The 12,500-nt window shown below is 41.2% G+C and overlaps 1 protein-coding gene across 3 annotated transcripts in view; it reads left to right on the top strand.

Moving 5' to 3' along the window:
* Window positions 1-12,500, top strand: part of LOC105023543 (E3 ubiquitin-protein ligase UHRF2) — a 59,545-nt gene that overhangs the window by 27,503 nt on the left and 19,542 nt on the right. For all 3 annotated transcript variants that reach the window (XM_020053296.2, XM_010892836.3, XM_020053297.3), the window contains exon 3: window positions 7,181-7,527. In XM_020053296.2, coding sequence (XP_019908855.2) covers window positions 7,181-7,527 — 347 coding nt within the window. The remainder of the gene's footprint in view (window positions 1-7,180; window positions 7,528-12,500) is intronic.

Here is a 12,500-nt window from a genome sequence, read left to right as displayed (position 1 = left end):
GTCGACGGCTGTGTGTGTGTGTGCGCGTGTGTGTGTGTCTGTGTGTGTGTGTGATCGTGACACTGTCATGTTGCCCTTGGCCTCCTCTGTATCCGTAGTCATCTACCAGACAGGTCAGACTCTGTTTGTGTCGGATTGTCTGTCAGTTGTCAGGGAAACCAACGTAAACGTGCACGGACTCCGTATCTACTTCAGGTTGATCCGGTAGAAGTTCTCGTGTTAATAGTGCTGAACCACCGATGCCCAGTCGCTCTTATATTGTTTTGTTCAGATCTAGAATCAATTGTGCCTTTTAGATCATAAGGAAAGCAAGGACCTGAACCCACATGCCTTCTTTGTGGACAGTTATAAATACTGGGCCTGTACTTAAATATCGCTGGTGAATTTGGACTAGAGCGCTGAACTTTGACCTCAAGCTGCTACACCTTTTACCCACCCAATGATTCAGATAAAGAACATTTTATTGCCATGCCACAGATGGTTGCGTGAGTGGCAAAGCTGACACGTTTCAATAGACATGTCCTGTTAACAGTTAAAACCATAGCCAAGCTACAGGGGAGCTGGGGCTAAGGAAGCCAAACAGACCCAAGCCAAGAGACACACTATACCCGAATGCTGGCCTGTTGCTGGTGAACCACAGAGGGTGTAAAAGATATGCATTGGAACATGGACAGAAACAGTTTCTTTGCCCATTGAAATGCCAGCGCTATCCATCTACCATCAAGTCGATGATGGGTCATGCGTGACTCAATTGTGGTCTAAATGTATGCCGGGATAACACAGGCTTGCACGTACCAAAAATGTTTGCACTCTGACTCACTGTCTGTTCAGTGGCTAAGTGGATTACTAAGGACTGGGAAATGACCAGCGAATGGTTTTACTCTGAGGATATGAAGCACCTCATAGTATTTATTCAGTGTCTGTGTCTTAGCTACTTTTTTGTCTTAGACTAATATTGATATTTTACGAGCTAAAACAAATCAGCAAAAATGAAAAATTGTGTGTGCGATTTCAGGTCAAGTGTGGTGGTTGATGGCCAGTCTCTGTTATATTGTTTCGTTCAGATGCCAACAGACCGAGAGAGAAGTCTAGTCAGATCTCAGAGATGCCCAGCTAATTAGCGCAATCTGCGTAATTTAAAAAAATAATGTTTTGGCCACAATTTTATTTAATCAAACCGATCCATTTGTTTTTCAAATTAAACTTAACTGCAACATTCAGCGTAAAAACTGGGCATGTACATTCACCTAAAGGATTATTAGGAACACCTGTTCAATTTCTCATTAATGCAATTATCTAATCAACCGATCACATGGCAGTTGCTTCAATGCATTTAGGGGTGTGGTCATGGTCAAGACAATCTCCTGAACTCCAAACTGAATGTCAGAATGGGAAAGAAAGGTGTTTAAATCTTTTACATGCCACGGCCTACCTGAGCATTGTTTCTGACCATGTCCATCCATTTATGACCACCATGTACTCATCCTCTGATGTCTACTTCCAGCAGGATAATGCACCATGTCACAAAGCTTGAATAATTTCAAATTGGTTTCTTGAACATGACAATGAGTTCACTGTACTGAAATGGCCCCCACAGTCACCAGATCTCAACCCAATAGAGCATCTTTGGGATGTGGTGGAACTGGAGCTTCATGCCCTGGATGTGCATCTCACAAATCTCCATCAACTGCAAGATGCTATCCTATCAATATGGGCCAACATTTCTAAAAAATGCTTTCAGCACCTTGTTGAATCAGTGCCACGTAGAATTGAGGCAGTTCTGAAGGCGAAAGGGGCTCAAACACAGTATTAGTATGGTGTTCCTAATAATCCTTTAAGTAAGTGTATAAAATCATTGGAATGAGTCATTCTACATTATATGTTCTGTACCCCATCTGAAGATTAACCAAATAGTCCGATAAAGCTGCCTTAATTTTCGCCTCTTCAGCCTCTGTCCACAAACACTCACTAATGAACATTCCATAACAGTGACATAATCCTGAATGCTAACTCTATAAGCTCACCATGTTACACCTTGCATCTTGACCGAAACTAAGAACACATCAGAGACCATTCGAACCCAGAGCTCAGCTTTGAACGCAGTGAACCCAGAACATATCAGACATCATCCTAAATCCACCGTTTTTTGGAAGCCGGTTTGGCTCTTGTAGTATCTGGATGACAATCAGTCAATGGATGCTTCATTCAGACCACAGTTTTCATGTGGTTATTTCCTACTCCAAGGGAGATGTGTAGTGAAAGCAAAGACTCATTTCCACAGGCCATTGGTGACTGCTATTATGGAGAGTTGGCCACAAAACAACTACTGGGACTGAGAGTACATGTAGAACTTGACCTATAAGTTCCTCAACAAATTGTAGCACTCTGGATAAATAATAATGGTACTATTTTTATTAATTTTTTACTTTACAGCACAATTAATAGAATCCTAAAGCATTTCACAAGTACACAAAAAACTAGCAATACTCTGTATTGGTACCATTAAACCAATAGAAGCCATGTCTATAAACACTGAATCCTCCAAAGATGGATGGGTCAGCCATGGCTTGCTGGAAAGGTGGTTCAGAGGATGGTAGATTCTTCTGATGGTTTTGTGGAAGGCAGAGTAGAAGGAAAGTTTATATTCTTTGTGGCACCCACTTGGGTTATGCCTTTGCAGCTCTGTGCACTAGAAATCTCATCACACAAACTTCAGAGTAGTAGCCAACTGTCCCTACTATTCCCTTGATCGGTTATTCCTCTCACGCTTTAGGCAACCGCTCAAGTAATGTATTCAAAGGAACAAGAACAGAAAGCCAAGTAAAATAAAAAGTTGGTACTAATGTCCAAATATTTTTTTAGATCAGTGTTTCTCAACCCTGCTCCTGGATGCCGGGAAAGATCAAAAACATGCAGGGCAGGGGGGCTCCCAGGAGCAAGGTTGAGAAGCACTGTTGTAGACGAAAACATTAGCCTGCTAGCTAGCTTAAACCTAGCCTAAAAAATTACATTTAAGAATGTAGAGGAACTCTCGTCTTAGGCTGTTATGAAGGCGTCATGGCAACTGTAGAACTCAATAACATGGTTAGACAATATGGCAAACTGTTTTAAAGAGGACATATGTATGTAAAAAAATATAGTAGTAAATATAAGTATAAATGACCAGAAGACATCTAGAATTTAATATCTAAGATATTCCCCATTTAAACTTTCTTGCTGGTCTGTCTATCAGTTCATTTACTTGTAGTCTCTTCATACTCACATAAGACACTTGTAGTACCATCCCCCCACCCTATGCCCCCCTGGACTAGTTTATACTATTCCCCCCCCCATACCTCCCTGGACTAGTTTATACTATTCCCCCACCCTATACCCCCCTGGACTAGTTTATACTACCCCCCCCCATACCCCCCTGGACTAGTTTATACTATCCCCCCCCCTATACCCCCCTGGACTAGTTTATACTATCCCCCCCCCTATACCCCCCTGGACTAGTTTATACTATTCCCCCCCTATACCCCCCTGGACTAGTTTATACTATTCCCCCCCCCTATACCCCCCTGGACTAGTTTATACTACCCCCCCCCCCATACCCCCCTGGACTAGTTTATACTACCCCCCCTATACCGCCCTGGACTAGTTTATACTATTCCCCCACCCTATACCTCCCTGGACTAGTTTATACTATTCCCCCACCCTATACCTCCCTGGACTAGTTTATACTATTCCCCCACCCTATACCCCCCTGGACTAGTTTATACTATTCCCCCACCCTATACCTCCCTGGACTAGTTTATACTATTCCCCCACCCTATACCCCCCTGGACTAGTTTATACTATTCCCCCACCCTATACCCCCCTGGACTAGTTTATACTATTCCCCCACCCTATACCTCCCTGGACTAGTTTATACTATTCCCCCACCCTATACCTCCCTGGACTAGTTTATACTATTCCCCCTCCCTATACCCCCCTGGACTAGTTTATACTATTCCCCCACCCTATACCCCCCTGGACTAGTTTATACTATTCCCCCACCCTATACCTCCCTGGACTAGTTTATACTATTCCCCCACCCTATACCTCCCTGGACTAGTTTATACTATTCCCCCACCCTATACCCCCCTGGACTAGTTTATACTATTCCCCCACCCTATACCCCCCTGGACTAGTTTATACTATTCCCCCACCCTATACCCCCCTGGACTAGTTTATACTATTCCCCCACCCTATACCCCCCTGGACTAGTTTATACTATTCCCCCACCCTATACCCCCCTGGACTAGTTTATACTATTCCCCCACCCTATACCCCCCTGGACTAGTTTATACTATTCCGCCACCCTATACCCCCCTGGACTAGTTTATACTATTCCCCCACCCTATACCCCCCTGGACTAGTTTATACTATTCCCCCACCCCATACCCCCCTGGACTAGTTTATACTATTCCCCCACCCCATACCCCCCTGGACTAGTTTATACTATTCCCCCACCCTATACCTCCCTGGACTAGTTTATACTATTCCCCCACCCTATACCCCCCTGGACTAGTTTATACTATTCCCCCACCCTATACCGCCCTGGACTAGTTTATACTATTCTGGTGTTATTCGTTAAGGGAAGAGGATGTGTTAAGTTGTGTTATTTTTCCCGGACTACGTAAATGGTGCCGTCCAAGAAGAGCGAATGTCTCTTACTGACTGACTGAGTGACTGACTAACTGCCTGACTGAGAGCACCTTGTTAAATAGCGTAGTGGATAGGGAAGCTGACCTGTGAACTATAGGTCCCGAGTTTGTATCTCCTCACTGGCGAAGTGATGTATGCATTATGAATAATTCCGTATAGACTAAAACTTTGCTGGCTAAAACCTTCAGTATTTACATTATTGTAAGCCTGAAATAAAACCGTTTACGGTTATATTGCGGCTGTTTCTGGTGGATTTTTGAAGTATGCATCCGTGTATGCGTTTTGGGTCAAGATAGACAAACACATTTGCTGGCTTAAAATACAGTAGTTATGTTATAGTAAGCCTTAACTGAAACTGTATACGGTTATATTGCGACTGTTTCTGGCATGGAAAAGTTCTTCAGTCTCACTGGCAATTGCTCAATTCTTATTATTATTCCTAGGAAGTTAGTAGATACTAGTAAGCCTATTACTGGCTAATAAGCTGTTATAACGGCGAATCTATTGAGAGCAACAGCATTTGTTAATTATTTCTGGTAGATTCCACAATTCTCTTGTCTTTTCACTTGATGAAAAAGTTAGTAATCGTGGCCTTTATTGATAGTTATTGTATAAATATGGATCACGAATGAAAGAAAAAAGTATGTTGTTTTGCAATAAAAGAAAAAATATGTTTTTGTGCCATGAAATGAAATTGCTTTGGCAGACTTGCTAGCAATTGCTCAATTCTTATGACTATTCCAGTAAGTTAGTAGATACCGGTAAAGCATATTACTGGCTAATACGCTGTTAAAACAGCCAGTGGCAAACGCCATACATAGACGTTTTTTGTGGTGGATGTAAACTTAGTAAGAAACCTAAGTCAGTTTAAATGTCATTCATGAATGTCCAGTTAACTATTAAAATGGCCAGTGGCAAAAGAGGATTTGTTCAGGATAGAGACAAGAGGCTATAGTGACACCCAGCAAATGTACAGCTCTGAGATGTAGTGGTTAATGACACAGCCTTTCACATGGGTGACCCGGGTTCCAATCTCGAGATGACAACACTTTCTATTGCGGGCCGGCTGAACTAGGCTTGACTGGTTTCTTGTTTATATTCAGTATTGTAAACGTCAGTTATGATTCGACATTGTGCCCCTTTACCATAGAATTTCTGGCATGTATTAAAAAAAAATACTAGTCAAATTTGAAAGTTACTAGTAACAATTGTTATAGTTATTATTAACTAAATAAATACTACTAACTTTTAAATAACGACTAGTAACTTCCAGGGAATAAATGTTAAAATGACTTGCCATTGCCTCCATGATTATGTTTTAATGTAAACACATTCCAATGACTTTTTTTTTAACTTTATAGCAAATTAATTAACAAATGCTGATGCAGCTGATTTAGAACTGACACTGAGTCTGGCTGTAAAGCTGATCTATATAGCTAGAAAAATTTATTTTTGCCTGATAGCGGCCCACCCAACCAGCTGTTAATGGGCACCTATGGTAGCTGACTATTTATAGTACTGGAGAGAGATTTCCTAGCTATATAATACAACCAATGGTTTTATTTCTTCTGGCACTGTATCGCTACTGGCGCTAGCTCATGCGTTGTATGCCACTGACCAGCTGGCAAAATACATATAATAGAGAATAGATATGCTTGATTTCACAGTTGGATATTCATAATGGCATATAGAAAATTATGCATTATTTATTCAGTTTAAATTTTAGGAATACATTTTAAACCCCCAACAAATTAGATTCAGGCAAAACACTTGTGGGCTTTCCAACGTTACCCTTTACCCTTTGTGGTTTTTGCTAAGGTAAACAGTCATTGAAGACACAAACCCACCTTCCTCTATAGAGTTCATTGCTTCTGGGGGAAAAAACATTGCTTCTGAAAATGTCCATTAATGTTTCCATGGTACACATTCTAATTTAAACCCTGCTAGTCCCAAACCCCATAGGGCCTTTTTGGCCTTGCCACAGCCAATCCTATTTACGTCTGCTTTTCTCTTGTTCTGCAATCAAATAAACAGAGGCTTGTTGGAGCAGTTGGTGCATTTTATAGCCTAGTTAATGGTGTTTAGCTAACACAATTTAACACTAAATACTGTGTCAGTCTCGTTTTGTTGTTAATGATTAACTGTACTGTTGCACAGTGTCCTTTCAAAGCTTCCAGCACTCCAACAATGTTTCTTTTCAACCACTTTGTATTGTAATGTAAATAAATGTTTACATCAACAACAGTTTGTTTTTTTGAAGTGGGTATTTCAGAAGTAATACAGAAGGATTATTTTATTTTAGTTTCTTGAAACGTCCCATATGTCTGTTTCTTTGAGAAATGTTCTTTGATACCACAAACTTCTAAGTCAGGGGTTCTCTGTTTAATGATTAGAACAAATCCACTGATTTGAATGTGTATTGTAATGTGCACCGTATGTGTATGTTGTGAATATTTAAAAGCTAAACTATTTTCTTTGTCTCATGTCCTAGATAAATGAGCTGGTGGATTGCAGAGACACAAGCATTGGGGCCTGGTTCGAAGCCTGCATCGACAACGTGACACGCACAGCAAAGGGTCAAAGCAGTAACAACAAAGCTTCTACAGCAGGGAAGGTTGGCCGGCCTAGCAAAAGGACTAATGGCAAGGTGGAAATAGTGCCGGGCCAAGGCCAAAGTAACCCCTCCTCCTCCTCTACAGACAATAACAATGGGAATAGTTTGTCTTCTGTGTTAAACTCGGACAGTGGGCTGGGGGCTGGGCCCTCCACCTCTAAAACAGACTCTACAACCGCAGACAAGGAGAAGGAGGACGTCACATACCATATCAGATATGACGAGTAAGTTGGTGCCCCTGAGGAGAAAGGCAGCATGACTTATTCTCGCTTAGGATTTGTTCCACCTTCCTTTTTCAAGAGGCGGTTTTCTGCAGTCAATAGATTTGCCCGCTCAGGTTTGGTTTCCTGAATTCCCCTTCTCTTTGAGGTCTATGAAATGGAAGTAATAGGCTTTATAGCGAAGGTGGGGCCTACTGTTTTGGAATTGGTCAACTGCTTCTGCTTGGTAAAGATTGCTGCGGGTTGTGACGAATCCTACCAGGTAAGTCAGAGCTTTGTAGACTGGGGTTGCTGCAGAGTTCAGGGGGAGTTAGAGAGACGCCATATTTGGTGGTAAAAGTGCTTTGATATATTCCCTGACAGTATTAAGTTCCGTACCAGTAAATATAAATGAGGTGGGATTGCATGCAATAAGTGGCAGTATATCTAACGTGTTACCTTTTATGTAGTGCTGCAACAAAAGTGCCAGCCACTCCCTTTGTAACCTTTGACCCTGGAAACAAAAGCTCTGGTAGTAGTGAAATTACAGCATTAAATGTTATCCTGATTTAGTAGAAGTTAGTCAAAGGAGGGCAAAAGGCAACATATTTTTCCTGTCTTTGATATCCATCCTGAAAAAAATAACCTAAAACCATTTGTTGGTAGAAATAGCCTTGGACAAAGCGAAAAGCCTCTTTTCTGCTGCCTAGCCACCTGGAACAATAGCATACTAGACAGTTTTAACACTCTACAAGTGAATTGGATCTCATTTTGCACCATATTTACACAACTTTCATGGCCATCCCTGAAAACATTATTGTCAGTAGTTGGTGTTTATAACCAAAACCAGGACGTGTACAGTTTTGCTAAGTAGTAAACATCTGCAAGTTATTATTGCACATTATGTTTTGTTCCTTGCGCAATTACACAGAAATCACCCTACATCCTGCACGGATGGTGAAAATCCCCCTGTCGTGGATGTGAAGCCATAGCCCTTTAGTAGAGAGTAAAAAGGGGGTCGGGTTGGGCAGCTCATTTCAAAACTGCAGACCCCGAATTCTGTACGGCTGTAGCTTAGAGTAGAAAGTGGGATAGAAGCGGCCGGGAGAAGCGGCGGGATAGAATTTGGAGTAATCTTTTTCTGTGAAATTCATTCGGAAAGAGCCGTTTCCATGGTAACCGCAGAGTTCTCGGGAGCATTTCCCTGACCCTCCTGCCTCCCCATACTAATTGCTGCCTGAAAATGAGCGGCGCGTGTCGCATGAAGAGGGGAGAGGAGCTGCAAGGCCCTTTTTCTTTTTTCACCGGTGAGCCACCCAACATCGCTGTGCTTACTGGCAACCACCTTCTGAATCAGACTCCCTTCATTTTTTCTCTACCTATCCTTTATTTGCCCCTCCTCAATTGGCGAATGGCACTACCTGCCCTCCTTGGTTTCTGCCTGTTTCTTAGAGAGTGGTGGTACATTTTCTCTCCTAACTGTGGTTAAACAAGGCTTCTCGGCTGTATAATTTGAGGAGGACAAACGGCTCGTCAGAAATGACGTGGACATCTTGGACTAATTTCCAACAACTTAACAAGGCTTACAACTGTTGCTTCCAAGATAGAGGAGAATAATCTGCATTTGTTTTGGGCTGTTTTTCCATAATAACATCTTTCTCAGATCCATCTTATTGTCAGTAGAGATTTTGGTCCAACATATGCAAGTAACCTACGTTTATCCAAACAAAACCTGGAGAGCATAAACATACATAATATACGTATCATATTGTAAATATATAGATGTCTCGAACCAATATTTTTAATTAAAAACATATATAATTTTTTTTAGGGGGTTTGACTGAGATTTGACTGATCTCTTTAGCTAATCGGGCATTCAAATTTTTTAATATATTTTTCTTCATAAAAAGACATTTGTTTGTCTATAAAATAAAACTAAGTTGTTTGATGCTTTAAATAACAAAGAAATAAATAAAAATGGTTATTGACGATATAACCAGAAATATAAAAACATATTTCCAACCTGACACACTAGCTACTGGGCTTCCAGATTCAGCCACTATAAACGTACTCCTTGTTTTGAATGCCGATAGGCTACAAAAACAACCATATTGTACCTATTTGAGAAGTGAAATCCAAGTTAAAAATGTTTGTTTAACTTTCACAACAGAAGAATGGGTCAAGACAGCAACCGATATCCAAGTTGATGTTCAGCATGGAGAATGAGTCCATACCACAACTGCCAGGCAAATGGGGAATTGTGTGTTACAGAGACAAAAAATGTTGGCTACCATTACGCTCTCATGTGGGGTGTGCAAAAGAATGCAGATAAATACAAGGGGATATTTAATGTTAGGCTAGGCCTTACATTCTGGACCAATTCAGAAAACATGTATCTTAGAAAACATTGTAATTTGTATTAGTTGTTATACAGTTTTTCTAACATTTTATAATCACATACAATTTCAGTTGCAAATAATTTTTTGATGAATGACATCTGCCCCCCATCCCCTCAGCAATGAAGTAGTCAACTGGCACAGGGTGGTATCAGATAGGTGTCAGTGCTTGACTAAAAAAAATCTCAGTAGACCGACAGCATACTTACCAAACACTCGACTAGTCAACTGAATGGGGTCAGCCCTACTGCAGAGGCCATGGTATTTCACTGTTGTTTGAGTTAGAATATTCCAGAAACCCCTGGTGCTTCCGTATTTCAATAATATAGCTGTGTGATTTACATCTGGTACTAAAACGTCTAATTCCGTTGCTAATGGGGGGCTGACTTGAGACCAAAGGCCTGCTGGTCCGTTGAATTATAAGCTAATCCTGTTGTTTAAACATGCGTAGCATCCCTTTTTAAATGGCTACCTACAGGACTGCCTTCTTACCCACAGTCCGACTAAGCTACTCCATACTCCTGTCCCCTCCATGCAGTTTGCTTATTTAACATCCCTCTTGTTTTCAAATTAAATGTGATTTAACAAGAGCTTGAAAAGGGAAAAAAAAACTTCTCAATTATAAATCAAGTGAGGTTAAAAGAATGTGATCGTGTCACCCCATGATGCCATCATGTAGTAATTGCATTCAGTGTGCATGTGTGTGGCATGACTCATCTGAACCCAGAAACCTTATCAAATCATGCTGCTTATCTGACAGCCATGGCAGTACTTTATTTAATCCAAAGATAAATACATATTTGTTTACCTCTTTCCTCTAGACTCAGGATAAGGGCACTCTCTGGCTATCTACGTATGGTGATTATTCCAAATTATTTCGTAGTCTCTCCAGTTAATAATCAAAATTTGAGATTCTAATTGCCAGATTCTAAACACCAGATTCTAAGTCATACATCCTAAAACCAATATTCCATTCCAAAATCCCATCCTAAATTCCATTCTAGAATCCTGTGCAGTAAATTCTGGGAGACTGTGGCCTGTCCAGGGTGGACTCAGATCTGTTCCCCTGTGTTGTCCCCCCTCTCTTCCCCTTCGCTGCGGGACCACGGTGTGCTGAGCATTGACTTCTGTTCTTCCCCTACGAAGCCTCCGTAATCCCCTCCACCCAAAAAAGGAAATCCGTGCCTCTACCATGCCACTCTCACACAGTGTCCCGACACACAGATTTCTTGGAGATATCAATGTGCCCAGGCCATCTCATAGTTTTACCAGTCTATTTGCACACCTACATCTACAAGCCTTTCATACAGATAAACACAAATGATTAAATGCATTCTCTTAGAAAAAAACATGGCAATTGTTAATGTAAACACATACACAAGTACCCACTGTATTCATAGACACAGAGGGTGTTACTGTGAACCATGTGCAGGTCTGTCTTTCTCCCTCTGTGTGAAGAGAGTCAGCCCTTCGGCTATGGATGTTCACAGAGAGTGTCGTGTGTGTGTGTGTTGACGCCAGCATGTGAGGAACGATGTATTGATATTCAGGACATGAACGTGATCATGGTTGAATCACATGCAGGGAAAGGGGAGAGAATGTGAGGCACAGGACAGTGAAAGGGGAGCTCAATGCCTGAGAAAGAAAAGTCCAGGCTAGAGGCTTCCACGAAAGCTAGCGGCTACTGAGCCTCATCCCCATTTTAATGCATGTCCCCAATCTATGTTGTTCATCAACTTGGGTCCAAAATGTGCTAAAATGAACGGCTTGCCTTTTCCGGTCAGGTTTTTTGGATGGATAGGCTGAGAATATTCATGGAAATTCCACAAACTGTTTAGCAGTTTATTAAAGATACAGGCTATCTAGCAGGCTTGTCACTTCCATTTTGTTTAAATGCTTCTACATATGGATAAATGCCTGGTGAGCAATGTCATTTTGACACTGAAGACAGTATGTGCTTGCGTGGGCGGTGGATTGTGAGGAAAACGTTCCCTAAAGCAGGCATTGGTAGGTGTGCTACTCTCCAGCTTATACCGATCATTTGAAACAATATGCCCTTGTTTCACCTCCTTTCCTGTCCACAAAAGAAATATGTAGATCCTACCAGGACATTCTTTTGGTTTAGGAACCTATTAACCTTAAGAGCTACACAAGTTGAAATGATAAACTACATCCAGTATATCCTGTCAGGCTTGCCTTATCCTTTGACTGTGAATCTGGGAATAGAGATGCACTTGAAAAACATTCACCTGTAATTTATCGTTAAACAGCTTACACATGCAGTGCCTTTATTTTATTATTGGGCTTTCCGTTTTTTGACAAAGGCAGTAATTATGCCAGATTTAGCCAAGTGGTTTATTTTCATTTGTTGTCTCTGGCAGTGGCGGCTCCAGGATTTGAATATTGACAAAATCACTGATGGGCAAAAAAGACAAAACAAAACCTAAGGTCCGTGGACCACTGACACGCAATAACAGAAACCTATATATTTTTAAATGCATCTAGGGCTGCAAAATCAATCTAATATTTTTTGCTATCAGATTTTTGCTATACTGATAATTGACCTGCTTTTCTACATGCAACAAATGAAGGGCTCAAAGT

This window comes from Esox lucius, chromosome 14, assembly GCF_011004845.1.
Source record: "Esox lucius isolate fEsoLuc1 chromosome 14, fEsoLuc1.pri, whole genome shotgun sequence".
Taxonomy (NCBI): domain Eukaryota; kingdom Metazoa; phylum Chordata; class Actinopteri; order Esociformes; family Esocidae; genus Esox; species Esox lucius.
Note: the sequence above shows the minus strand (reverse complement) of the source record. Positions and strands in the feature narration are given on the sequence as shown.